Raw genomic sequence first — 27,604 nt, forward strand, 5'->3', positions numbered from 1 at the left:
CTAGAGTCAACAAATTGAGAAGTGTTTATTCACGAAAACCTGCTGAACTTCAGGTGAGAACAGAGGACTTGGTGGCATTCTTGCCCGGGCTCTTCCCTCTCCTCCCCCTCTTACCCCACCCCCCGCCAGGGGCATCCTCAGCTCATCCTGCATGGTGGCCCTGTCACAGCAGCACTGGCCCTGCAAACCAGCTATCAGAGGGGACTGCAGAGGGCAAAAATCCCACACCCAGGAGTGTTGGCAACGCAGCACACCGCCTAAGAAAAATGGGAACGCTCACAATTATGCCAGCCTGAGACTTCGGTCCTGCTTGGGGCAAATGTCAGACTAAGAAATGAGATGATGGCCCCTTAAGAAGAAAAACCCAGGTCTGAGTTGGAAACTGCCTGCTCTGTGAATGTGTCCCCCCACACTCCCACACAGATCCAGAAATCAGATGGATCATGATGTTCAATTTACCTCTGACAAATTCCCAACTGACCACTAAGTTAAGAAGTCAGAGGAGTGACCCCTAAAAGGAAAGACTAAATTATAAAACAAAAATTGAGTAAAGATGGAGGCAGCAGCTGCATATACAAAAGACACAGATTCTCAAATTAAATCCAGGAAAGTTACTAAAAACAGAATAAACAAAAAATAATAACAAGCCTCAGGGAAATAAGACTTCCTAAGTTAAGACCCATATCGTATTCCCTAGAGATACTATAAAAAAAAAAAAAGAAAAGAAAAGACCTGAACATAAACTCACTGTTTCAGCAATTCTACTCTAAGTATTTACACAAGAGAATGAAAATGTATATCCACACACAGATTTGTACATGAATATTCATAATAGTATTCTTTAGATCTGCCCAAACTGGACATATCCTGACCTTACTAAGAAATCTTTCTCTCCGAAATGACTTCAAGGATCTTCAAGGACCACCATTACCACAGTCAATTGTTGACCCACTATTCATAAACTGGCAAATGGATAAACAAAACACAATGGAATATTATTCAGCAATAACAATGAATGGAGTATGAATACATGCTGTAACAAAGATGAACCTCAAAATCATTTTAGTGAGCCAAAGAAGTCAGACATTAAAAGATCGTATTGTATTGTATTCCATTTATATGAAATCTCCAGAAAAGGCAAACCTAGAGAGATAGAGAGCAAACCGGTGATTGCCTGGAGCTAATAGTGGGAGTGGAAATGAGCTGTAAACAGGCATTTTATTTTTCATTTTAAATGAGCTGATCCAGACTCTAAAACCGGATGGTGGAGATGGCCGGTCCACTCCACAGCTTGCTAAATATCGCTGAATTCTATTTACAGTGAGGTTTTCACTGGCAATTATGATGTTTAAGTAACCACCAAAATATGCATTTATTTGTACTATTCTAAAGAAATTAAACACAGATTTTTCTCTTATTATGAACAGTGAATAAAGAATATATATAGGAGAAAGGTCAGTCTTGAAAATTCTTTTCTACCATCCCCACAAAGTGTTTCCTTCCTGTCACTGCCCTACTTAGAGGTCTCTGAGCAGCAGTAAATGAAACTCTAGAGACTGGAGGGATATAAAAGCAATGTAAACTCTGCATAAATGTCTTCTCTCACTAAGAACCTGTGGTCTCGTAACGCATCAACCAGGAGAGAGCATGGCAGTGTTTCTCCACGAACAAGCTTCTCCCAACTCACTTCTTTTCATTTCATTCATTCATTTCATTTGTGTGTGTGTGTGTGTGTGTGTGTGTGTGTGTGTGTGTGTGTGTGTGATTTTAAGGGTGTATATCAGATTGGCCAAAAAGTTCATTCAGGTTTTTCCATATGATATAACAGAAAACACTGAATAAACTTTTCAGCCAACTCATTACTATATACATTTACTGAAGTACCATTGATTTACAGTCTCACTTCTTACATTTCTCAAAGGACTCTCTAGCTTCCTAGCAGGGATATGTCAAAAACAGATGTCACACAAGCAGTTCTAACACTACCTTGATGCTATTCCTTGGCTCTCAGTGGACCTATCAACAAATAACAGCATATGGTGACACATAAATATATACTTACCAAAAGAAATGTCCGGATTGTTCTTATTTTGTTAAGTTCAAAGAGCAATTTCTGGGCCTTCTCATGATTACTACAATATTCATCATAGATGCGAAACTTGTCTTTCTGTAAATTCAAGAATACATTGGTCATTTTATTAGCCAATTTGAAACATGAAGGGTGATATTTATGAACAAACTTTATTAAGTGTTTACTACATTTCAAGAGCCATACTGTGTGTATATAGGAATATGTTTATTTTTTCTGATCCATGAAGGGGATGGATCTAGGAAGGGAATAGACATATTCATTATAATCCAGTATGATGTACACAATAAAAGGTAAATGAACCAAGTGGTGGCAGATTACAGACAAGAGAGCATTTAGCTTTACTGGCAGGGTTCAGTTACAGCTTTAGAAAAGATATCACATCCAGGCAAGATCAGGGAGAGGGAAGAATGTATTTTGGTGGGAGGAAAACCATGTGTCAGATCAAAGAGGAACAGGACATAGTGCCTTGCGGGTCACATGCACCAATCTGGACAGTTTAATAGGGGCACTGACCAAGTAGACAATATTCAGCAACAAGCAACTAAGATAATGACAGACTTTGAAGATGTTACGCCTGAAAGGTCATCTCAGAGAGAGATACTTGTTTGTCTACAAAAGTAAGGAAGTGTAGCTGCTTTCAAATATCTGTCATATTTATTACAAAGGATTTATAAATCTCTGTAGCTCCGAAACACAAAACTAGGACCACTGGTGCAAACTGCAAAGGCCATGATGGGCAGTGATAGGCAGATTCTGGATTAATATAGCGATTTTTCCAACAATTAGAGTTATCACTAAAAGTGATAAAGTAAAAGCAAGATGAACAATCTTCAGGGGCTACAGAAAGGATACTTTCCTAAAAGGAGAACTGTCACACCACCCTGATCTCTAAGCTCTCTTCCATCTGCAAGGTTTTCTACAAGTGACGATGATTAATATCTATCAAAGCAGTCCAAATAAAAGAGGAAGACACAGAAAATGTAGTGATCAAAGACTAGAAGAGAAGTGTGTCCTCTGAAATTTCTAAGATATGCATTTTATACAGTCAGTAGAAAATTGATTGAATGCCTTTATTTCAAGAGATGGTATGAACCAGAAGAAAACAAACTTCAGAAATAGTTTAGCTAAATTTGTGGCTGACAGATTCATAGTGTGTTACTGAGGAAATGGATGTCAGGGAGCAAGATTCCCATGTGCAACCCATGACTCAGTAAGCCAGCAACCACTCCAGCTGGCAGAAGATCTGCATTCTTTCATGAAGGGGAACAGTCTGGATTAAGTGGACACAAACACACGTGACTTAAGAGCTGTACCCAAGGAAAGTTTCATCTCCCTATACTCAAGGAGTCTCTCTCTCTCATAGAATTATTTTTACGGAATATTTTCTGATACTTTAAAATAACATGTACAGAGTCTGCTCACTACATATATAGATCTAGAAACTATACATCATTACTTTATAAAAGACTAACTAGAAATCAAAAATAAAGGAAAATGGATTTCAATGATAAAATACTCATACACAATTTTTAAACAAAACACTAGTCATATAGCATGTTGATAAATAAATGGATTCCAACGGGTATTCTGAAAATTAGCAACAGCAGAATGATAGCAATAGAAGCACTATTTTCTTTTGTCAGTATGAATGCCCTTTAATTCTGAAAACAATTTTCACTATACAGGTGGCTTCCTTCTTACCTTGCAAATTGACGGCATAAATAATTTCAGCTATCACGTGTAAAGTGAAAACAATCATACAAGCATGACATATAATTTGAAATAACTGAATACTGGCTTGTTCTTCTGCACTGCTCCGTACAAGCCTCAGAAAAATTCAGAGGCAAGCATGTGTGTACCTTGAGCAACAGGTCTGTTCACCTCCAGGTTTGTCAGAAGTCAATGAACAAGGGAACGTTTTGACTAATACAAGGCTCACTGCACCATTATAAGAGTGAGGATTTTCTGCCTCAAAAGAGAAATGCTCCATGTTTGAGAGAAACATAAAAATCCATTCATTATGAACAGCCTGAATATTCATTAGAATTCAAAGCTACAGCGGATGCGAAAAACTAACTCGTTGGGAAAAAAGAAAAGCCTGTTTATTCTTCACTGAATAAAATGGATGATGTGAGGCCCCCTCCCCTTTTCTGGCTCTAAGTGGAAGATTTCACTGGCCTTAAAAGACCCCAAACTTTTTTTTGGTGTCAGATTTTACTTCTAACACTGAATTCCCACATACTACTCTGCCAAAAGGGAAACCTTCAATGCTAGGGGGTAAAGCTTTAAAAATAAACAGAAATTGATCCTACAAAGTGAAGAAAGCAGGTTCCCACTTCTTGCTGAGCATTAGGTTCTGGATGCAAGCACTCTTCCACGACCTTTAAGAATTCTTTGTGTACTGCAAGGATATCCTCAATGTTTGAGAACAGCATCTGTAAATAAATGTGTAAATGCAATATTGAGAAAAGTTGGGAAAAAAATCCTATGGGGATATAGTATTTTCTCTCCACGTTGAGAACACTGGTGGAGAGCTGCCCTTTCCCACCCACCCGGCTGGCAGAACACCCATTCTGTCTGGACGTCCACTCTCCTCCCACACAATTCTGGGAACCACCAAAAACCTGATCCAGGTTCTCAGGACAATCCCAAGTGACTGAATCCAAGCATGACAGTCCCATCCCACAAACGACAGTGGGCGGCAGGCAGAAAATCAGACTTGCTGGCTGGCTTTCGAGGAAGGGCTTCTCTGCCCGTAGAAGTTCTTGCTATGAGAGTCAAAGTATCGTCATGTTCCTGTGAGTAACAGGAATCTTTTGCTTGCAACCAAAAGCACCCAAACTATTAATAAAATACTCCATGGTAAGGAGAACAGATAAGTTAGTACTCAATCCAATGGGAAACAGAAATGCCTATAAAATTCGTGGGGATTTTTTACTTTTAGTAAAATAACAGAGCAAGGTTAGGATCCAAAATAAGTATCAATGATTACTTGTATAGTTTAAATGAGTAGTAACAACAGTAGCACGATTCTCATTTACTATCTTCCCCCCTCTTTTTTCCCCAAACTCTTCACAATTTTCCTTCCTTATGGTTTAAAAGGAAATGCTCATACATTTGTGAGCTGAAGGTATTGTGCAGACATTTTCTGCACCAATGGACCATCCAAATCATTTGCTCTTCAGGAGTCAGAGCCTGGAAGTCACAATGGCCCACATCCTGCCTTCCAGGCCCCTCCAGTAATCCTCTCACACAAGGTTCAGCTCCCTCCCCCTCAGAGACTGGAAAGTTTTTGGACTTGAGGTTATTTTTCTTCTTCCTTTCAACCGTTTCCAAGGTCTTGGCAAAAAAAAAAAAAAATTCCCCATCTTCTACACCATCCTCATAACCCTCCATTTCTTTTCCCAAATCCTATTTTCCCAGTTTCTTCACTGTCATCCACACAGGTGCCTGGCACAGAACTTATTCTGTGGCATTATACTTATACTTCCCTGGCATTCCGGTCCTTGCTATTCTTTGGAACTCTGCATTCAAATGCATGTATCTTTCCTTTTCTCCTTTGCCTTTAGCTTCTCTTCTTTTCTCAGCTTTTTGTAAGCCCTCCTCAGACAACCACTTTGTCTTTTTGCATTTCTTCTTCTTGGGGATGGCCTTGATCACTGCCTTCTGTACAATGTCACAAACCTCCGTCCATAGTTCTTCAGACACTCTGTCTGTCAGATCTAATCCCTTGAATCTGTTTGTCACTTCCACTGTATAATCATTAGGGATTTGATTTAGGTCATACCTGAAAGGTCTAGTGGTTATCCCTATTTTCTTCAATTTAAGCCTGAATTTGGCAATAAGGAGTTCATGATCTGAGCCACAGTCAGCTTCTGGTCTTGTTTTTGCTGAATATATAGAGCTTCTCCATCTTTGGCTGCAAAGAATGTAATCAATTTGATTTTGGTATTGACCATCTGGTGATGTCCATGTGCAGAGTCTTCTCTTATGTTGTTGGAGGAAGGTGTTTCCTATGAGCAGTGAGTCCTCTTGGCAAATCTCTATTAGCCTTTGCCCTGCTTCAGTTGTACTCCAAGGCCAAATTTGCCTTTTACTCTAGGTATCTTGACTTTCTGCTTTTGTATTCCAGTCCCCTATAGTGAGGACGACATCTTTTTTGGGTGTTAGTGCTAGAAGGTCTTGTGGGTCCTCACAGAACCATTCAACTTCAGCCTCTTCAGCATTATTGGTCAGGGCATAGACTTGGATTACTGTGATACTGAATGGTTTGCCTTGGAAACAAACAGAAATCATTCTGTCACATTTTTGAGACTGCATCCAAGTTCTGTATTTTGGACTCTTTTGTTGACTATGAGGGCTACTCCATTTCTTCTAAGGGGTTTCTGCCCACTGTAGTAGATATAACCATCATTTGAGTTAAATTCACCTATTCCTGTCCATTTTAGTTCGCTTATTCCTAAAATGTTGATGTTCACTCTTGCCGTCTCCTGTTTGACCACTTCTAATTTACCTTGATTCATGGACCTAACATTCCAGGTTCCTAAGCAATATTGTTCTTTACAGCATCGGATTTTATTTCCATCACCAGTCACTTACACAACTGAGTGTTGTTTTTGCTTTGGCTCCATCTCTTCATTCTTTCCGGAGTTATTTCTCCACTGTTCCCAATATGTAGCATATTGGGCACCTAACAACCTGGGGAGTTCATCTTTCATTTTCCTATTTTTTGCCTTTCCATACTGTTCATGGGGTTCTCAAGGTAAGAATACTGAAGTGGTTTGCCATTCCCTTCTTCAGTGGACCACGTTTTGTCAGAACTCTCTACCATGACCTGTCTGTCTTGGGTGGCCCTACACAACATGGCTCATAGTTTCATTGAGATGTTACTTTGCCAGCAAAGTCCATCTAGTCAAAGCTATGGTTTTTCCAGTAGTCATGTACGGATGTGACAGTTGAACCATAAAGAAAGTTGAGTACTGAAGAATTGATGCTTTTGAACTGTGGTGTTGGAAAAGACTCTTGAGAGTCCCTTGGACTGCAGGGAGATCCAACCAGTCCATCCTAAAGGAGATCAGTCCTGGGTGTTCACTGGAAGGACTGATGCTCAAGCTGAAACTTCAATACTGGCCACCTCATGTGAAGAACTGACTCATTAGAAAAGACTCTGATGCTGGGAAAGATTGAAGGCAGGAGGAGAAGGGGACATCAGAGGATGAGATGGTTGGATGGCAACACCAACTCAACGAACATGAGTTTGAGTAAGCTCCGGGAATTGGTGATAGACAGGGAAACCTGGCGTGCTGCAGTCCATGGGGTCGCAAAGAGTCAGACACGACTGAGTGACTGAACTGAACTTCCTGGCAATCCACTGGTTAACTCCTTGCCTTTCAATGTAGGGGGTGAGGGTTCCATTCCTGGTCAGGGAGCTAAGATCGCACATGTTTAGTGGCCAAAAAAACAAAACATAAACCAGAAACGATATTGTAACAAATTCAATAAAGACTTAAAAAAACAACTTGTACTGGAACTGGAGAGAAGTGGACAAGCCCTGAGGTAACATCCCACGGGTGACACTTTATCTGAGGCGACTATGTGCTGGGGTCAAGGGCCAGCTGCACCTTCTCACCTTCACGGTTTCTTCTGTTACATTTTTGTCAAGTTTCGATGCTGCGCACTGGTTCATCCGGTGCAAGAACGCCTGCAGGAAACAAGAAAAGATATTATGAAGACAACATGGGGTTAATCAAGTAACTGAGTGCTAATCCGAATCAATTATTTTTTTATAAGAATCCAGTAACTATCAAGTGTAATAGTTTTGTTGTATCAATAAAAGACAGAAACCTTTGCATTGTTTCTGCATTGTTTCTCCTACCTGGGGATTAGATTTCCTTTAGAGTTTGGGACAGGGCCAAAAGTGATCACATGGATATGAATTAAACGTATTTACCAAGATCTCAAAGTTCTACAGTAAAATACTTAAGAGTCAAATGCTGCCTAAACATCTAAGTCTTATGAAGCACAAAAGACCAAAATTTAGCCAAAAGGGGACTTCTAATAAGAACAAAAGGGCCAGAAATTCTAAAGGGATCCCTTTAGAAGTGAGAGAGACTGAGGGAGTGAGGAAGGAAGGGAGAAAGAAAAACCGACTTTCAAGAAGGAATGGAAGAATTTCCCATCCTCTCCTGCCTGCCTCAAGTTTTTGTATTTCTGGGATCAGGTTCAGAGCTCTCTAAAGCTCTATGGTAGGCAACTAAGTTCATTAGTATTTCAATGATCTAGACTCTTCCTGGTGGTCATTAAGCCCGTGATGAAATAAGCTATTATTTTTACAAAGGAAAAAAAAAGAGTTATTTATACTGGGCCTTAGAAAAGTTTAGAAGGAAGAAAATGACTATCCATCCAGCAAATCTGGTCTGGGTCCTCAAAACAAGGTCCATTAACTACCTAGAGACCAGGCGAGATCATTCCTTCCTTTATCTGTCCTAAGAGCTCCAGCTCCTGCCAAGTCTGGGCACACAGAAGCTGGAAGGAATCTGAAGATACTCCATCACACAAATGAAAATTAATGTAAGAATGTCTGTAGTGTGCAAGGCTCCTCTGTCTATGGAATTTTCCAGGCAAAAATACCAAAGTGGGTTACCATTCCCTTCTCCAGGGGATCTTTCCCACCCAGGGATCAACCCCAAGTCTCCCGCATTGAAGGCAGACTCTTTACTATCTGAGCCACCAGGGAAGCCCACATTTACAAAGATTTAAAAGATTAACAAAACACAGGATTGTTCATAATATTCCAAAATCATCACCTTCAAGACATTGCTAATAACAATACAAAATGACACAACACTTCTGAGGACAACTTAGTATAAATCTCAGATTTTTAAGTGGGCATTTCCTTTAACCCAGCAATTCTATTTCTTGGAATTTATCCTAAGAAAATTTTCAGACAAGGGGTTTCAATGTATTGATTACAGAAGCAAAAACAGGGGAAACAACTTAAAAGCTCATCATTAAGGGGATCATTTAATATATTATGGTACATGCAAACTACAGAATACTGGGAAAAAGTATAATCATAAATGGAATGAGATGAAAAGTATATATACATACATCTGTCTACAACAGATGTCTGTAAAATATTGTTTGGTGAAAATATGACTAAGCATACTGGATGTACACATACACACACATTTTCACATATATATGTATGTGAGTATATATATACATGTATATATGTACACATGTATAATGTCAGTGTGCATTCATACTAAGAAAAATATGTAGCACACACTAAAATGCAAACAGTGATTACTTCCAGGTGGTAGGAAAGTGACCTTTGTACACTTTCTTATTTTCAGAATATCTGGCTGTGTGCATGTTAGAACTTTTGTAGAACTTTTGTAAAGAGAAAAACAAAACTATCTAAAAGAAACAAAACAATTGAACTGCAGGATCTCACTCCTAGCTTTAGCTTCAGTACCATCTTGATTCCTGATTCAGTGAGTTCACGTTTCAGGTTCCATAATTTCAAAGCCATATCAGTACTAACAGCCTCATCTGAATGTAAGAATTCAGCTGAATTAAATAAAATGAATAAGAAAGTATTGAATGTCACCTTAACTTTCTTATTAGAAATATGTAATGCAACCTTTTGAAATACAATCTAAAGTTAGGTATAATTGGCAATGGAGAGAGACTTTCAAATTTTCTGGCTTTAATACCCATTTTAATTCGTTTTAATCTAATTTTCAATTTTAGTTTTGTTTTTTTTGAACAATACCTTTACCAAAAATGCTCCTTAGCTCTTCCCATTTAGTCTGAAAACAGCATGCTGCTCTGACCGCCGAGTTTACATTTCATATTGACCACATAGGAAACAGAACCTCTCGTGCATGCAAAACTTAAACTGCACCCCTGCATTCATAAACCTCATCGTCATAAACTAAGCCTGGTCACATTCTGAAACCAACAAACTAAAGAAAGGACGTAGTGAAAATGAATCAACTATGAGGCAAAAGGAAACATACAACCTAATAAAGTAAACTCTACCTTTATCTGACTTTTTATCTTCTTATCCTCCGTGACAATACGGAACTTTTTGTTTAACTGCATGTGAAAGAAAACCTGGAACTTCTTAGCATTTCTAACCAAGCATTTATGTTTCCCAAGAGCCTCATCTTATACAGCAGTGAAGGCAGAATTTAGATGCTTGCTTGAGAGGGCAAAATCATGAAAACTGACATTTTCTACAAAATGTGTAAGTCTTCCTTTCTGAAGAGAAATGATGTGTTTTCAGAATCAAACTTTAATAACCAGAATCTACAGAGTCCTTTCAAACTTTGGTAACTGGGGTATTTCAGCATTCTCCTGTCAATCAAGGCAGTATTAATATTCTAGTCAAAAAATACATTAGATTTAGTATGTTGTTTTACCTCTGTATTCATTCATTCTCAGCAATTCAGAATTTCATTGGAATTAGATCATCTTCAATCTGATACAAATATAAGGAAAATAAGGACCAGAAAATGGCTTTAATGCCAGTGGTCCTCAAACCTTTCATTGTGTGTAAGACTTGAAGAGTCTCAGAATGCCTCATCTTCTCTTCAGTTTGCTTCACATTGTTTTCCCCTCAACAAGAGTTTGGTAAGATATATTAAATGCCATACATTAGTTAAAGAAAGCTAAAGATGTCACAAATTTGCTACCCCATCATCAAAAGAAGGAAGAAAATTCATTCAGATGCCAACCTCATCCCTGTCTGTCCATCTGGGCCACTACCAGCTCAAAAGTAAAGTCCACGATGAGTTTTATCTCAGAATGTATTTGCTTATCTTATCATTTCAGTGTACTAAATTATTCTTTCTCTTTTTTTGTCTTTCTCCCTCTTCATCAGTAAGGCAGACACAAATCACCTTCCAAAGTCACACAGATTTTTAATAGTTCACACTTTTAATTCCAGATACCTGATGCCAATTTGAGTTTCATATCATATAAGCATTAAACCTTATTACTCCTATAAATATTCTGCATTCAGAATGATCTTAGCATTAACCTGTCACCTTGAAAATGTGGCTATTCAATATGAATAGAGATGTATAAATTTTACATATGCAGGTGAAAAGGGAAAATTTTTAGAGCAGCTGCACTACTGCAGGGAAAATGTATTCTCATTTCATAAAAATAGGTGGAGAAAATACGACCAAACATTGTTCTTTTACCTCTTTAACTTAAGATGACAACATCAAAAGTCTTTGGAAGATACTGTTTTGTTTTGTCTTCCTGAGAGAAAAACAGAGTTCTAAACAAATGAAAAGGGCTTGGGACTTCCCTGGTGGTCCAGTGACAGACTCCACACTCCCAATGCAGGGGCCCAGGTTCGATCACTGATCGGGAAACTAGATTCCACACTCTGCATCCGACACAGCCAAGTAAACTTTTTCCTTTTAAAGAAAAGAAAAAGGCTTGCCATTGGAATTTGCTTTGAACTCCTGGTTGACCATGGCACCATTTAATTGGAACAGAGAAGTCAGAAGGGGGAGTAGTTGCTGGAGTGGGAGAATCAGTTTGTTCTAGCCATGTTGAGTTTGAGATGCCTACTGGACACTGATGTAGAGATGTCAAGTAGGAAGTCAGCTGTACTGCTCTTTTTTCTAAAGGGAGATTGAAGCTGAAGTTAAAGAGTTGAGAGCTACTGGCAGAAAGATGTAACTCAAGGACAGTCTTCATCACTCAAGGAAGACAGAAGAGACAGCTGGCTCCTGTTCATTGGAGAAAATATGTAGGCAGCGAAGGAAAAAGGCCCCAGGACAGAACCTTGAGAGCATTCTAACATTTAGAAGTCAAGAAAAAGAAGAGAAACCAAAGAAGCCAAGAAAGCAAGAGCAAAATCAGAAGAGTGTGGTGCCACAAAAGCCAACAGAGAGAGGGTTTCAGGAAAGAAGGAGTGGTCAGTTGCTTTAACAGTGCAGAGAATTCTGGTAAGTACAAACAGGTATGTGACTTGACAACACAGGTGGGTCACTGGTGATCTTGACCATGGCGCAACCAAAGGAATGGGCACAGGAGAAATGGAGAATAAGAAAATGGACTTGGTAGCCACAGAGGTTTAAAAGTTTTAAAGTTTTGCTGAGAAAAGGAGGTGGATTTGAACCAAAGAAGCATATATATTTTTTTAAGCTAGAAAATACTAGCTCAATTCATCCAAGTTACATTTTATGTTCCCTTAATATACTTTGGTGAACCCTTCATAAATTTTCCACTCCACTGGATCTCATTTTTGCCTGAAGACGCACTGATTCAAAATTGGAATTTTGAAGTAGGACTCCTTCCTTTAAAAGTAACAGATATGCATATTGTGGTGTTAATATCTGTAAATTTAAATACATTTTATGCATGCATTATAACTATTAACTACTAGATAAAATGCTACAATATTATATTTAATTTGCATGCCAGGCATTGCTCTCGGCAGTGATTCTTAAACGGTTTAGCCTCTGGATTCCTATACATTCTTAAAAATAATGGAGAACTGCAAAGAGCTTTTATTTGTATAACATATCTATCAATATTTAATATGTTAGAAACTAAAACTAATAAAAATTTTAATATTTTTTATCTGGAAAATCATTTATAAATTTATTTTAAATTAACAATTATAAACCAATTATATGTTAATATATCTAACATACTTTAAAAAAAAACAGCTATCTTTTCCTAAAAAATTTCAGTGAGAAGTATGGTACTGTTTCATAGGAATGCAAATTTCTTTCATGTCTGGCTTAATAGAAGACAGCTGGATTCTCATATGCTTCAATGTGTTGTGATACGTTGTTTGGAAACATTTTACTTTTTAAATTTATTTATTTATTTTTATTTTTGGCTGGGCTGCGTCTTTGTTGCTGTGCAGGTTTTTCTCTAGTTTCCATGAGCAGGGGCTACTCTCTAGTTGCAGTGTAGGCAACCCACTCCAGTAGGCTTGCCTGGAAAATCCCATGGATGGAGAAGCCTGGTAGGCTACAGTCCATGGGGTCACGAAGAGTTGGACACGGCCGAGCGGCTTCACTTTCTCTTGTTGCACAACACGGGCTCTAGGGAACTCAGGCTCCAGTAGTTGCGGCATGTGGGCTTAGAAGTTTCAGTCCCTAGGCTCTAGGAAGCAGGCTCAATACTTGTGGCACACGGGCTTGGGAGCGCCACAACATGTGGGATCCTCCCAGACCAGGGAAGGAACCCGTGTCTCCTTGGTAGGTGGATTCTCTACCAGGGAATCCCTGGAAACATTTTCAATGAGAGTTGGAAAAGGAAAAAAATATGTTCATTTCTATAACATTTTCAGTGCATTGTGAATATTCTTCTTTAAAACAACATCAAAATTCAGTAAATGATAGTTTCTTAAAGGTAGTCATGATGTGGAATATGACATCACATCAGTGTACTTCTTGTACTCTGCTATGTTAAAACCCATTGATCTATCATGAAATATGAAGGAACCTTTTATCCATGCTTGATGTTGTAGATTTTTTAATAGCGAATTCACTGAGAGTTATGTATATCTTCCAATTAACACATTTTATTGTGTGGATCAAAAAACAAGATCCAACTATATGTTATCTAAAAGAAATCCATGATAAATATAAAAACACACATAGATTGAGAGTCAAGGGATGGTAAAAGATATACCATGCTAACATTAATCAAAATAAAGTGGGAGAAGCTATGTTATTTTCTAACAGAGCAGACCTCAAAAGTAAGAGTTCTCCAAGATAATTATAAAGATGTCAATTTTCCAAGAAGACATAACAATGCTTAACCTGTATGTATCTAACAAAAGCATCTAAATACATGAGACAAAAACTGACAGAACTGCCATGAGAAATAAATGAGTCCATAGTCATTGTTGGAGACTTAACTTTTAATCAGAAGTGGAAACATCTAGTAGGTAGAAAATCAGTAAGTATATAACTGAACTCAACAACATTATCAATTGGCTGGATATAAAATAATTATATCCAACAACAGCTATGATCAACCTAGACAGCATATTAAAAAGCAGAGACATTACTTTGCCAACAAAGGTCCATCTAGTCAAAGCTGTGGTTTTTTCCAGTAGTGATGTACGGATGTGAGAGTTGGACTATAAAGAAAGCTGAGCACCGAAGACCTGATGCTTTCAAACTGTGGTGCTGGAGAAGACTCTTGAGAGTCCCTTGGACTGCAAGAAGATCCAACCATTCAATTCTAAAGGAAATCAGTCCTGAATGTTCATTGGAAGGACTGATGCTGTTGCTGAAACTCCAATACTTTGGCCACCTGTTGCGAAGAGCGGACCCACTGGAAAAGATCCTGATGCTGGGAAAGATTGAAGGCAGGAGGAGAAGGGAAAACAGAGGAGAAGATGGTTGGATGGCATCACCGATTCAATGGATATGAGTTTGAGCGAGCTCTTGGAGTTGGTGATGAACAGGGAAGCCTGGTGTGCTGCAGTCTATGGGGTTGCAAAGAGTTGGACATGACTGAGCAACTGAACTGAATTGAACAATGGCAGAAAGTACATTCTTCTCAAGCTCACATGGAAAACTAGCCAAAATAGATCATATTCTGGGCAATAAAACACATCATAACACATCTAAAAACAGAGATATCATACAATATCTGACCACAATGGAACTAGTTAAACTAAAAATCAATAATAGATAGTTAGAAAACTCCAAAATGCATGAATATTAAACAATGCATTTCTAGATAACACATGGGTCAATTAAGAAATCTCAAGAGATATAAAATATTTTGAAGAAAATGAAAATACCACTCACCAAAATTTCTAAGAGAGAGTAAAAGAACTTAGAGATAAGTTTATAGCATTGAAAGCATACATTAGAAAAGAGTTAAATCAATAATCTAAGCTTTCACTTAGGAAAGAAGAGCAAACAATCCAAAGTCAGCAAAAGGGGGAAAAAATATAGTAAAAATTAGAGAAGAAATCAGTAAAATTTAAAACATAAAATCAACAACAAAACTCAACAAAACTAAAAGCTGGTTCTTTGCAAAAATAAATAAAGCTAATTACAAACAAAAACAGGACATCATCAGAGATTACATGGACATTAAAATGATGATAAAGGAATACTATGAAAAATGTTATGACTGCAAAAGATAAATTAAATGGATCAATTCCTTGACAGACATGGGCTGCCAAAATTCACACAAAAAGAAATACAATTTGAATAGGACTTTATCTATAAAAGGAACTGCATCAATATTTATAAACCTTCTAAAATACAAAGCACCAGACAAAACAAGTTCACTGGTGAATTCTATCAAACAGTTAAAGGAGGAATTACATCAATTCTCCAGAGTCTCTCCCAGAAGACGGAAGTAGAGGAAATACCTCCTAACTTGTGCTGTGAGATCAGCATTCCTAATATCAAGATAAGACAAAGATCTCACAGGAAAACAACAGACCAATATCACTCATAAACTAGATGCAACAATCCTAAACAAAATTTTAACAAATAAAATCCTAAGTGTATGAGAAAAAACTATAAACCACTGGAAAATGGGAGTATTCCAGGTATGCAAAGTTGGTTCAACATTTGAAAATGAATTAATGGAAGCCATCACATCAATAGTATAAAAAGAAAAACCATATGATCCTATCAATAGATGCATAAGATGCAGCTGACAAAATCTAACAGCCATTCACAAAAAATGCTCTCCGCAAACTAAGAATAAAAGAGAATGTTCTCAACATTATAAAAAGTCTTTTAAAACATTCAGTTCAGTTCAGTCACTCAGTCATGTTCAACTCTCTGCAACCCCATGGATTGCAGCATGCCAGGCCTCCCCATCCATCACCAACTCCCAGAGCTTACTCAAACTCGTGTCCATAGAATTGATGATGCCATCCAACCATCTCATCCTCTGTCATCCCCTTCTCCTTCCACCTTCAATCTCTCCGAGCATCAGGGTCTTTTCCAATCAATCAGCTCTTCGGATCAGGCGGCCAAAGTACTGGAGTTTCAGCTTCAGCATCAGTCCTTCCAATGAATATTCAGGACTGATCTCCTTTAGGATGGACTGGTTGAATCTCCTTGCAGTCCAACGGGCTCTCAAGAGTCTTCTCCAACACCACAGTTCAAAAGGATCAATTCTTCGGTGCTCAGCTTTCCTTATAGTCCAACTCTCACATCCATACATGACTACTGGCAAAACCATAGCTTTGACTAGACGGACCTTTGTTGGCAAAGTAATGTCTCTACTTTTTAATATGCTGTCTAGGTTGGTCATAGCTTTTCTTCCAAGGAGTACATGTCTTTTAATTTCATGACTGCAATCACCATCTGCAGTGATTTGGGAGCCCAGAAAAATAAAATCTCTCACTGTTTCCATTGTTTCCCCATCTATTTGCCATGAAGTGACAGGACTGGATGCCATGATCTTAGTTTTCTGAATGTTAAGTTTTAAGCCAACTTTTTCACTCTCTTCTTTCCCTTTCATCAAGATGCTCTTTAGTTACTCTTCGTTTTCTGCCATAAGGGTGGTGTTATCTGCATATCTGAGGTTATTGATATTTCTCCCGGCAATCTTGATTCCAGTTTGTACTTCTTCCAGACCAGCGTTTCTCATGATGTACTCTGCATATAAGTTAAATAAGCAGGGTGACAATATACAGCCTTGACATACTCCTTTACCAATTTGGAACCAGTCAGCTGTTCCATATCCAGTTCTAACTGTTGCTTCCTGACCTGCATACAGATTTCTCAGGAGGCAGATAAGGTGGTCTGGTATTCCCACCTCTTGAAGTATTTTCCACAGTTTGTATCTAAAACCTGACATCCAGTATTATACATAATGGTGAGAAATAGAAGCTTTCTCTAAAAGCAAGCAAATAAAACAGAAAAGGACTGACAGATACAGAGGGGAGTGGAGTGGGGAAGAGGCAAGACAGGTGAAGAGGATTAAAGGGAACTAAATAATAAATAAGTCACAGGGACATAATGTACAGCATGGGGATAGTCAATTTATGGTAACTTTGGATGGTGTGTAATATATAAAAATTCTGAATCATTATGTTGTACACCTGAAACTAATATAATATTTTAAGTCAACTATACCATAATAAAGAGGCTTCCCAGGTGGCTCAGTGGTAAAGAATCCTCCTACCAATTCAGGAGACAAAAGAGACACGGGTTTAATCCCTGGGTTGGGAAGATCTCCTGGAGAAGGAAATTCAGTATTCTTGCCTGGAAAACTCCACGGACAGAGCCGCCAGGTGGGCTACAGTCCACGGGGTCTCAAAGAGTTAGACACGACTGGGCAGGCAGGTGCTAAAATAGATAGAGATGATTAAGTTTTTACAAGAAGGAACAAGAAGCATTCCCACTGAGATCAGAAACAACAAAGGATGTCTTCTCTTACCATTTTATGATAAAAGACTGTTACTCAACATATACAAAGAACTCCTAAAACTTGACAAAAAATGAAATAGCCTGATATTTAAAATGAGCAAAAGTACTGAACAGACACCTCACTGAAGCATATATGTAGGTGACAAATAAGGATATGAATTTATCAAATCTTATGTAATTTGGCAACTGAAAATCAAAACAACGAGATACCTCCACACACTTATTAGGAAGGGCAAAATCCAAAATATTGACAATACCAAAGGCTGGTGAGAATGTGGAGCAATCAGGAATTCTCATTCAGTACTGGTGGGAATGCAAAATGGTATAGCCACTGTGTATGGTAAGTCGCTCAATCATGTCCGACTCTTTGCAATCTCATGGACTGTAGCCCAGCAGACTTCCCTGTCCATGGCATTCTCCAGGCAAGAATACTGGAGTGGGTTGCCTTGCCCTCCTCCAGGGAATCTTCCTGATCCAAGGATCGAACCAGCATCTCTTGAGTCTCCTGCACTGGCAGGCAGACTCTTTACCACTAGCACCACCTGGGAAGCCCACCTAGCACTCTACAAACCATCAAATATATATATGTTTTTTATGTCACACCTGGATTACTCAAGTGCCTAAAGAAATCACAGTGGTACCTAAATAGCGTATCATGATTCCTAGTGAAAGCCTTTTGAATGTTGCTTTCTTATGATTCAGACACAAGAGGATTTGTTGTGTCATAGATATTAAGGACCTTTTAAAACCTGCTCAATTTCCCTATCAAGCGATGTTTTACTCTCTTTCAGAACAACTATGAATTCAAAGTGAACATCACCATTATCTGAGAGCCGAAGGAAAGACAATTTTTCATCATACTATCTAGATCTTTTAAACTGCTTTGGCTGAAACTTTCCCATGATTTAAGTATAATGAAAACATTATTTGGTGTCTTCTATTTGTCTTCAGCACCCCAAAAGGCAGCATGATGAACTGTGACCCTCGGGAGTTTTCAGAGGAAGAATTTATCTTTGTCAGCAGGTGATCAGTGCACTAACTACACACGACAGATCATTTTTAAAGATGTTTAATAGCTAAGTGGCTAGAAAGTCAAATGGACAGCAGATGAAAAAGAAATGAGAACTAATCTCAACACAACTACAGTCATATATAAAATTATTTAAAAGTGAAAATTTTGGAAATGTGTTGAGGTAGTTATAGTAAAAACTAAAATAAATGCAATCTTTTCTCAAGTGTGTTTTAAATTACTGTTTAACTTTTTCTGGATTTTGATTCCAACCATCTCATGTCACAGCTCAGCCTGTAAAAGTAGGTATACTGAAGGTATCTTTCTTGAATATTTAACTTCCACTGACCTAAGACAAGGAGTTGGTCTACAGCAAAGGCTGAGACCAACAGAAGTATTTTCTTATAGTAGGGGTATTTTATTTTATTTTTTCCCTTTATTCTTATTAGTTGGAGGCTAATTACTTAACAATATTGTAGTGGTTTTTGCCATACATTGACATGAATCAGCCATGGATTTACATGTGTTCCCCATCCCGATCCCCCCTCCCACCTCCTTCTCCATCCCATCCCTCTGGGTCTTCCCAGTGCACCAGCCCCGAGCACTTGTCTCATGCATCCAACCTGGACTGGCAACCTGATTCACAGCGCAGAGTGATTAAAATGTTGATTGAACTGATAATAACATTTTTTTTAAAAAATGAGCATTCACATAAAAGTCACTACAGTCTCTCCTCAAACACAAAGGAAAAATCAACAGAGGGTTCACATTCCTGAATGGTTACAACAGGCTGGAACAAAGGCAGCCACAGGTTTTCATTTGCTTCAGTCACCACTACTTTCTATCCCTGCTGTGTGTGCTAAGTCCCTTTAGTCCTGTCCGACTCTTTGTGACCCCATGGACTGGAGTCCACCAGGTCCCTCTGAAAATGGGATTCTCCAGGCAAGAATACTGTAGTGAGTCACCACGCCCTCCTCCAGGGGATCTTCCTGACCCAGGGATTGAACCCATGTCTCCTCCATCTCCCGCATTGATGGACGGGTTCTTTACCACTAGTGCCCCTGGGAAGCCCAATGTTGTTACCATTTTTACACAAAAATCCATTTCACTCATGTTTGTGACTTAAAAATCTCCATAGCCATTTCAGTTTCCAGTCCATGATCCTGAGGCTTTGCCACAGTCCTTTTGGATCTGATATATTTTTTTGTTTTTTAGCAGAATAAATGTCTGCACATTTACTTCAGAAAATATCACACAATATTAGTATCTTTGCCATAAGATCCACATAAATAATACATGACTTTTTAGTAGCTCGTATTAAAGTTTGTTGTTGTTGTATGTTTCCAGAAAATCTATAATTAGATATTCATAATATGCTTACTCATGCACTTGAATTTTTAATTTTTAAATTAAGGAAATTCAATAAATATTTTTGGTTGGTTACATTTAACTTCTTTTTAAATTTTTATTTTTTAATTAATTTATTTATTTTAATTGGAGAATAATTACTTTAAAATATTGTGGTGATTTTTGCCATACACCATCATGAATTCGACTCAGCTATACCTGTGTTCCTCCCCCATCCTGAACCCCCTTCCCTCCTCCCTCCCCACCCCGTTCCTCTGCATTGTCACAGAGCATCGGCTTTGGTGCCCTGCCTCATGCATGGAACTTGCAATGGTCATCTATTCTACATACGGCAATGTACATGTTTCAATGCTATTCTCTCAAACCATCCCACCCTCACCTTCTCCCGCTGATAAATTTTTTAATACTCATCATTTCAGAGTTCAAAGTTTTAAAATAGCATTTGATCTTAAAGTATTTGACTGAAAATGAACTCCCAAGATAAGAGAGCTCTAAAAACCTTAAATAAAAAAACTGAGAAAACTGGTGCCTATTTACTTAACACCTAGTTTTCCAAACAATTCACGATCAAGTTAGATGCTGATTCTCTGAAGTGATATTTTCTACGACTCTGCAAACCATGCCTATAGCTGGTTTTCTCAAAGACTAAAAAAACTCTAATTGCTTTATTTTAAACTATTAAATTTTTTTTAATACAGTGACCTTTTTTGGCAATAAACGCTTCTTGGCTTAGACATTCTCAGTACCACTTATTCATCATGATCTTGTGTTCCTTGTATTGTTTGAGGTGATTGACCTCTCCGGAGTAGTCAGGGATATACCACATTTTAAGGAGAAATCAGCTAAATAAAGTAAATAAGATTAAGAAATACTCAATGCTTTCCAGGTGGTTCAGTGGTAAAGATCCCTGGGTGGGGAAGATCCCCAGGAGAAGGAAATGGCAACCCACTCCAGTATTCTTTTTTTTTTTTTTTCACTCCAGTATTCTTATCTGGGAAATCCATGGACAAAGGAGGTTGGTACGCTCTAGTAAACAGGGTTACAAAAGAGGGGGACATGACTTAGCAAATAAACAACAGTAACATTTATAGTCAGCTGCTTTGAAACCCTGCAAAATTCACCCTCATGTCCCACTCCCACACACCTACAAACAGCTACCAATACACCTATACAGATGTCTCCCAGGGGGAGAATTCAGCCCTAAGGTTGGCATTTATGAAGCCAAAGACTCTAAGTCTCGGTTTCTAAGTCTCACTCAATAAATCAGGTTAATAATAATAATATCTAACTTCCAGGGAGATGAGAATTCACAGGTCACTTTTGCAGGCACTTGACACTGTGCTGGTGCATAATTAGGACCAAATAATTGTTAGCCAGCATTTCTGCTGTGAACGCTACAACAACCGCAGTTCTCTTACTTTTACCATGTTTTTGTTTTCAGTTTGTTTTTTATTGAAGTATAATTGATTTGGGCTTCCCTGATGGCGCCAGTGGTAAAGAACCTGCCTGCCAACGCAGGAGACATAAGACACGTGGGTTTGATCCCTGGGTCGGGAAGATCCCCTAGAGGAGGGCATGGCAACCCACTCCAGTATCCTTGCCTAGAGAATCCCATGGACAGAGTAGCCTGGCAGGGTATTGTCTATGGGGTCACAAAGAGTCAGACAGGACTCAAGCAACTGAGCGTGCATGCATAATTGATTTACAATTATTCAGGTATATAGCAAAGTGATTCAGTTATATATACACATATATTATGTTTATATTTCAGATTCTTTTCCACTAGAGGTTATTACAAGATACTGAATACGGTTCCTTGTGCTATGCAGTAGGTCATTGTTGTTTATCTATTTTATATGTAGCAATACATGCCTGTTAATCCCAAATTCCTAATTTATCCCTTCTACCCCTTCCCCTTTCGGTAACCATAAGCTTATTTTCTATGTCTATTTCTGTTTTGTGGAATAATTTCATTTGTATTGTTCTTCTACTAGTGTTTTAAGTAATACCAGGGAAAATAGAACTAAAGGATAAAGCCTCTACCAGCCCTCTCTGCTCCTCTACTAATAGTGAACCAATCCAACTAACGTTAACTTGGGAAGAATTCCTTGACTCTAAAATAAATAACTTAGGGAACTTGTCAGGGGGAATTATATATATATATGTATATATATACACATGGGAATTATATATATATATATATATATATATATATGTATATGTATATATATATACACACACACACACATATATTGCATACTGTCAAATTATATTGGACCTTTTCGACTCAGGTTGGCCCTCAAATGTGGTTCATGTCAATCTCTCTATTCACATTTTCTAAACATTCCAGAAAGTTTAAGATTAACAAACAGTAGAAGGTAGAAAAAAATCAATTCAAGATTAAACTATAAGGTATTAATATAGACTAAAGCTGATCCCCATAATCCTTGAGAGGACTTAGAACACAGTGTTCATAAAAATTGAACAATGTATGAGATGCATGGCTAGACCACAGCTTTGACTTCCAGGAGCTGCTACTCGATCTGGGTGCGGACAAGAATCACAAAGACTGAAGAAGCAAGCTGTCAGACAAATCTGAAAATACCTTCAGAAAAATCAGGTATACAACAAGGTCCTATTGTATAGCACAGGGAACTCTACTCAATGGTATATGGCAGCCTGAACAGGAGAGAAGTTTGAGGGAGAATGGATACATGTATATGTATGGCTGAGTACCTCTTCTGTCCACCTGAAATTACATTGTTAATTGGCTATACTCTGATATAAAATTTATTTTATTTTATTTTATTTTTTGATATAAAATTTAAAAGAAAGAAAAGTCAGATATAGAAAAGACTAATATTCTTTTTTTTTTTTTTTTGGCATTCATTTTTGCCCTGTTTTTTATTTTTTTTGTCTTTTTTATTTTTTTTTTAATTTTATTTTATTAGTTGGAGGCCAATTACTTCACAACATTTCAGTGGGTTTTGTCATACATTGACACGAATCAGCCATTGAGTTACACGTATTCCCCATCCCGATCCCCCCTCCCACCTCCCTCTCCACCCGACTCCTCTGGGTCCTCCCAGTGCACCAGGCCCGAGCACTCGTCTCATGCATCCCACCTGGGCTAGTGATCTGATTCACCATAGATAATATACATGCTGTTCTTTTGAAACATCCCACCCTCACCTTCTCCCACGGAGTTCAAAAGTCTGTTCTGTACTTCTGTGTTTCTTTTTCTGTTTTGCATATAGGGTTATCGTTACCATCTTTCTAAATTCCGTATATATGTGTTAGTATGCTGTAATGTTCTTTATCTTTCTGGCTTACTTCACTCTGTATAATGGGCTCCAGTTTCGTCCATCTCATTAGAACTGATTCAAATGAATTCTTTTTAACGGCTGAGTAATATTCCATGGTGTATATGTACCACAGCTTCCTTATCCATTCATCTGAGGATGGGCATCTAGGCTGCTTCCATGTCCTGGCTATTATAAACAGTGCTGCGATGAACATTGGGGTGCACGTGTCTCTTTCAGATCTGGTTTCCTCGGTGTGTATGCCCAGAAGTGGTATTGCTGGGTCATATGGCAGTTCTATTTCCAGTTTTTTAAGAAATCTCCACACTGTTTTCCATAGTGGCTGTACTAGTTTGCATTCCCACCAACAGTGTAAGAGGGTTCCCTTTTCTCCGCACCCTCTCCAGCATTTATTGCTTGTAGACTTTTGGATAGCAGCCATCCTGACTGGCGTGTAATGGTATCTCATTGTGGTTTTGATTTGCATTTCTCTAATAATGAGTGATGTTGAGCATCTTTTCATGTGTTTGTCAGCCATCTGTATGTCTTCTTTGGAGAAATGTCTGTTTAGTTCTTTGGCCCATTTTTTGATTGGGTCATTTATTTTTCTGGAATTGAGCTTCAGGAGTTGCTTGTATATTTTTGAGATTAATCCTTTGTCTGTTTCTTCATTTGCTATTATTTTCTCCCAATCTGAGGGCTGTCTTTTCACCTTACTTATAGTTTCCTTTGTAGTGCAAAAGCTTTTAAGTTTCATTAGGTCCCATTTGTTTAGTTTTGCTTTTATTTCCAATATTCTGGGAGGTGGGTCATAGAGGATCCTGCTGAGATTTATGTCAGAGAGTGTTTTGCCTATGTTCTCCTCTAGGAGTTTTATAGTTTCTGGTCTTACATTTAGATCTTTAATCCATTTTGAGTTTATTTTTGTGTATGGTGTTAGAAAGTGTTCTAGTTTCATTCTTTTACAAGTGGTTGACCAGTTTTCCCAGCACCACTTGTTAAAGAGGTTGTCTTTTTTCCATTGTATATCCTTGCCTCCTTTGTCAAAGATAAGGTGTCCATAGGTTCGTGGATTTATCTCTGGGCTTTCGATTCTGTTCCATTGATCTATATTTCTGTCTTTGTGCCAGTACCATACTGTCTTGATGACTGTGGCTTTGTAGTAGAGTCTGAAGTCAGGGAGGGTGATTCCTCCAGTTCCATTCTTCTTTCTCAAGATTACTTTGGCTATTCGTGGTTTTCTGTATTTCCATACAAATTGTGAAATTATTTGTTCTAGTTCTGTGAAAAATACCGTTGGTAGCTTGATAGGGATTGCATTGAATCTATAGATTGCTTTGGGTAGAATAGCCATTTTGACAATATTGATTCTTCCAATCCATGAACACGGTATGTTTCTCCATCTGTTTGTGTCCTCTTTGATTTCTTTCATCAGTGTTTTATAGTTTTCTATGTACAGGTCTTTTGTTTCGTGAGGTAGATATACTCCTAAGTATTTTATTCTTTTTGTTGCAATGGTGAATGGTATTGTTTCCTTAATTTCTCTTTCTGTTTTCTCATTGTTAGTGTATAGAAATGCAAGGGATTTCTGTGTATTAATTTTATATCCTGCAACTTTACTATATTCGTTGATTAGCTCTAGTAATTTTCTGGTAGAGTCTTTAGGGTTTGCTATGTAGAGGATCATGTCATCTGCAAACAGCGAGAGTTTCACTTCTTCTTTTCCTATCTGGATTCCTTTTACTTCTTTTTCTGCTCTGATTGCTGTGGCCAAAACTTCCAAGACTATGTTGAATAGTAGTGGTGAGAGTGGGCACCCCTGTCTTGTTCCTGATTTCAGGGGAAATGCTTTCAATTTTTCACCATTGAGGGTGATGCTTGCTGTGGGTTTGTCATATATAGCTTTTATTATGTTGAGGTATGTTCCCTCTATTCCTGCTTTCTGGAGAGTTTTAATCATAAATGGGTGTTGAATTTTGTCAAAGGCTTTCTCTGCATCTATTGAGATAATCATATGGTTTTTATCTTTCAATTTGTTAATGTGGTGTATTACATTGATTGACTTGCAGATATTAAAGAATCCTTGCATTCCTGGGATAAAGCCCACTTGGTCATGGTGTATGATTTTTTTAATATGTTGTTGGATTCTGTTTGCTAGAATTTTGTTAAGGATTTTTGCATCTATGTTCATCAGTGATATTGGCCTGTAGTTTTCTTTTTTTGTGGCATCTTTGTCTGGTTTTGGAATTAGGGTGATGGTGGCCTCATAGAATGAGTTTGGAAGCTTACCTTCTTCTGCAATTTTCTGGAAGAGTTTGAGTAAGATAGGTGTTAGCTCTTCTCTAAATTTTTGGTAGAATTCAGCTGTGAAGCCATCTGGTCCTGGGCTTTTGTTTCCTGGAAGATTTTTGATTACAGTTTCGATTTCCTTGCTTGTGATGGTTCTGTTAAGATCTTCTATTTCTTCCTGGTTCAGTTTTGGGAAGTTATACTTTTCTAAGAATTTGTCCATTTCATCCAAGTTGTCCATTTTATTGGCATAGAGCTGCTGGTAGTAGTCTCTTATGATCCTTTGTATTTCAGTGTTGTCTGTTGTGATCTCACCCTTTTCATTTCTTATTTTGTTAATTTGGTTCTTCTCTCTTTGTTTCTTAATGAGTCTTGCTAATGGTTTGTCAATTTTGTTTATTTTTTCAAAAAACCAGCTTTTAGCTTTGTTGATTTTTGCTATGGTCTCTTTAGTTTCTTTTGCATTTATTTCTGCCCTAATTTTTAAGATTTCTTTCCTTCTGCTGACCCTGGGGTTCTTCATTTCTTCCTTCTCTAACTGCTTTAGGTGTAGAGTTAGGTTATTTATTTGGCTTTTTTCTTGTTTCCTGATGTAAGCCTGTAATGCTATGAACCTTCCCCTTAGCACTGCTTTTACAGTGTCCCATAGGTTTTGGGTTGTTGTGTTTTCATTTTCATTCATTTCTATACATATTTTGATTTCTTTTTTGATTTCTTCTATGATTTGTTGGTTATTCAGAAGCGTGTTATTTAGCCTCCATATGTTTGAATTTTTAACAATTTTTTTCCTGGAATTGAGATCTAATCTTACTGCACTGTGATCAGAAAAGATGACTGGAATGATTTCAATTTTTCTGAATTTTCCAAGACCAGATTTATGGCCCAGGATGTGATCTATTCTGGAGAAGGTTCCGTGTGCACTTGAGAAAAAGGTGAAATTGATTGTTTTGGGGTGAAATGTCCTATAGATATCAATTAGGTCTAGCTGGTCCATTGTATCATTTAAGGTTTGTGTTTCCTTGTTGATTTTCTGTTTAGTTGATCTATCCATAGTTGTGAGTGGGGTATTAAAGTCTCCCACTATTATTGTGTTGCTATTAATTTCCTCTTTCATACTCATTAGCGTTTGCCGTACATATTGCGGTGCTCCTATGTTGGGTGCATATATGTTTATAATTGTTATATCTTCTTCTTGGATTGATCCTTTGATCATTATGTAGTGTCCTTCTTTGTCTCTCTTCACATCCTTTATTTGAAAGTCTATTTTATCTGATATGAGTATTGCAACTCCTGCTTTCTTTTGGTCTCCATTTGCATGAAATATTTTTTTCCAGCCCTTCACTTTTAGTCTGTATGTGTCTCTGGTTTTGAGGTGGGTCTCTTGTAGGCAGCATATATAGGGGTCTTGTTTTTGTATCCATTCAGCCAATCTTTGTCTTTTGGTTGGGGCATTCAACCCATTTATATTTAAGGTAATTATTGATAGGTGTGGTCCCGTTGCCATTTACTTTGTTGTTTTGGGTTCACGTTTATACAACCTTTCTGCATTTCCTGTCTAGAGAAGATCCTTTAGCATTTGTTGAAGAGCTGGTTTGGTGGTGCTGAATTCTCTCAGCTTTTGCTTGTCTGTAAAGCTTTTGAATTCTCCTTCATATCTGAATGAGATCCTTGCTGGGTACAGTAATCTAGGTTGTAGATTATTCTCTTTCATTACTTTCATTAAGTCCTGCCATTCCCTTCTGGCCTGGAGGGTTTCTATTGATAGATCAGCTGTTATCCTTATGGGAATCCCTTTGTGTGTTATTTGTTGTTTCTCCCTTGCTGCTTTTAGTATTTGTTCTTTGTGTTTGATCTTTGTTAATTTGATTACTATGTGTCTTGGAGTGTTTCGCCTTGGGTTTATCCTGTTTGGGACTCTCTGGGTTTCTTGGACTTGGGTGGCTATTTCCTTCCCCATTTTAGGGAAGTTTTCAGCTATTATCTCCTCGAGTATTTTCTCGTGGCCTTTCTTTTTGTCTTCTTCTTCTGGGACTCCTATGATTCGAATGTTGGGGCGTTTCACATTGTCCCAGAGGTCCCTGAGGTTGTCCTCATTTCTTTTGATCCTTTTTTCTTTTTTCCTCTCTGCTTCATTTAT

At 38.0% G+C, this 27,604-nt stretch overlaps 1 protein-coding gene across 4 annotated transcripts in view; it reads right to left on the bottom strand.

The window, feature by feature from the left end:
- Positions 1-27,604, bottom strand: part of PREX2 (phosphatidylinositol-3,4,5-trisphosphate dependent Rac exchange factor 2) — a 303,314-nt gene that overhangs the window by 218,436 nt on the left and 57,274 nt on the right. For all 4 annotated transcript variants that reach the window (XM_065902847.1, XM_065902846.1, XM_065902845.1 and 1 more), the window contains exons 2-4: positions 7,722-7,793; positions 4,405-4,527; positions 2,063-2,167 (exon numbers count right to left, since the gene is read on the bottom strand). In XM_065902847.1, coding sequence (XP_065758919.1) covers positions 2,063-2,167; positions 4,405-4,527; positions 7,722-7,793 — 300 coding nt within the window. The remainder of the gene's footprint in view (positions 1-2,062; positions 2,168-4,404; positions 4,528-7,721; positions 7,794-27,604) is intronic.

The sequence above is a fragment of the Muntiacus reevesi genome, chromosome 12 (assembly GCF_963930625.1).
Source record: "Muntiacus reevesi chromosome 12, mMunRee1.1, whole genome shotgun sequence".
Classification (NCBI taxonomy): domain Eukaryota; kingdom Metazoa; phylum Chordata; class Mammalia; order Artiodactyla; family Cervidae; genus Muntiacus; species Muntiacus reevesi.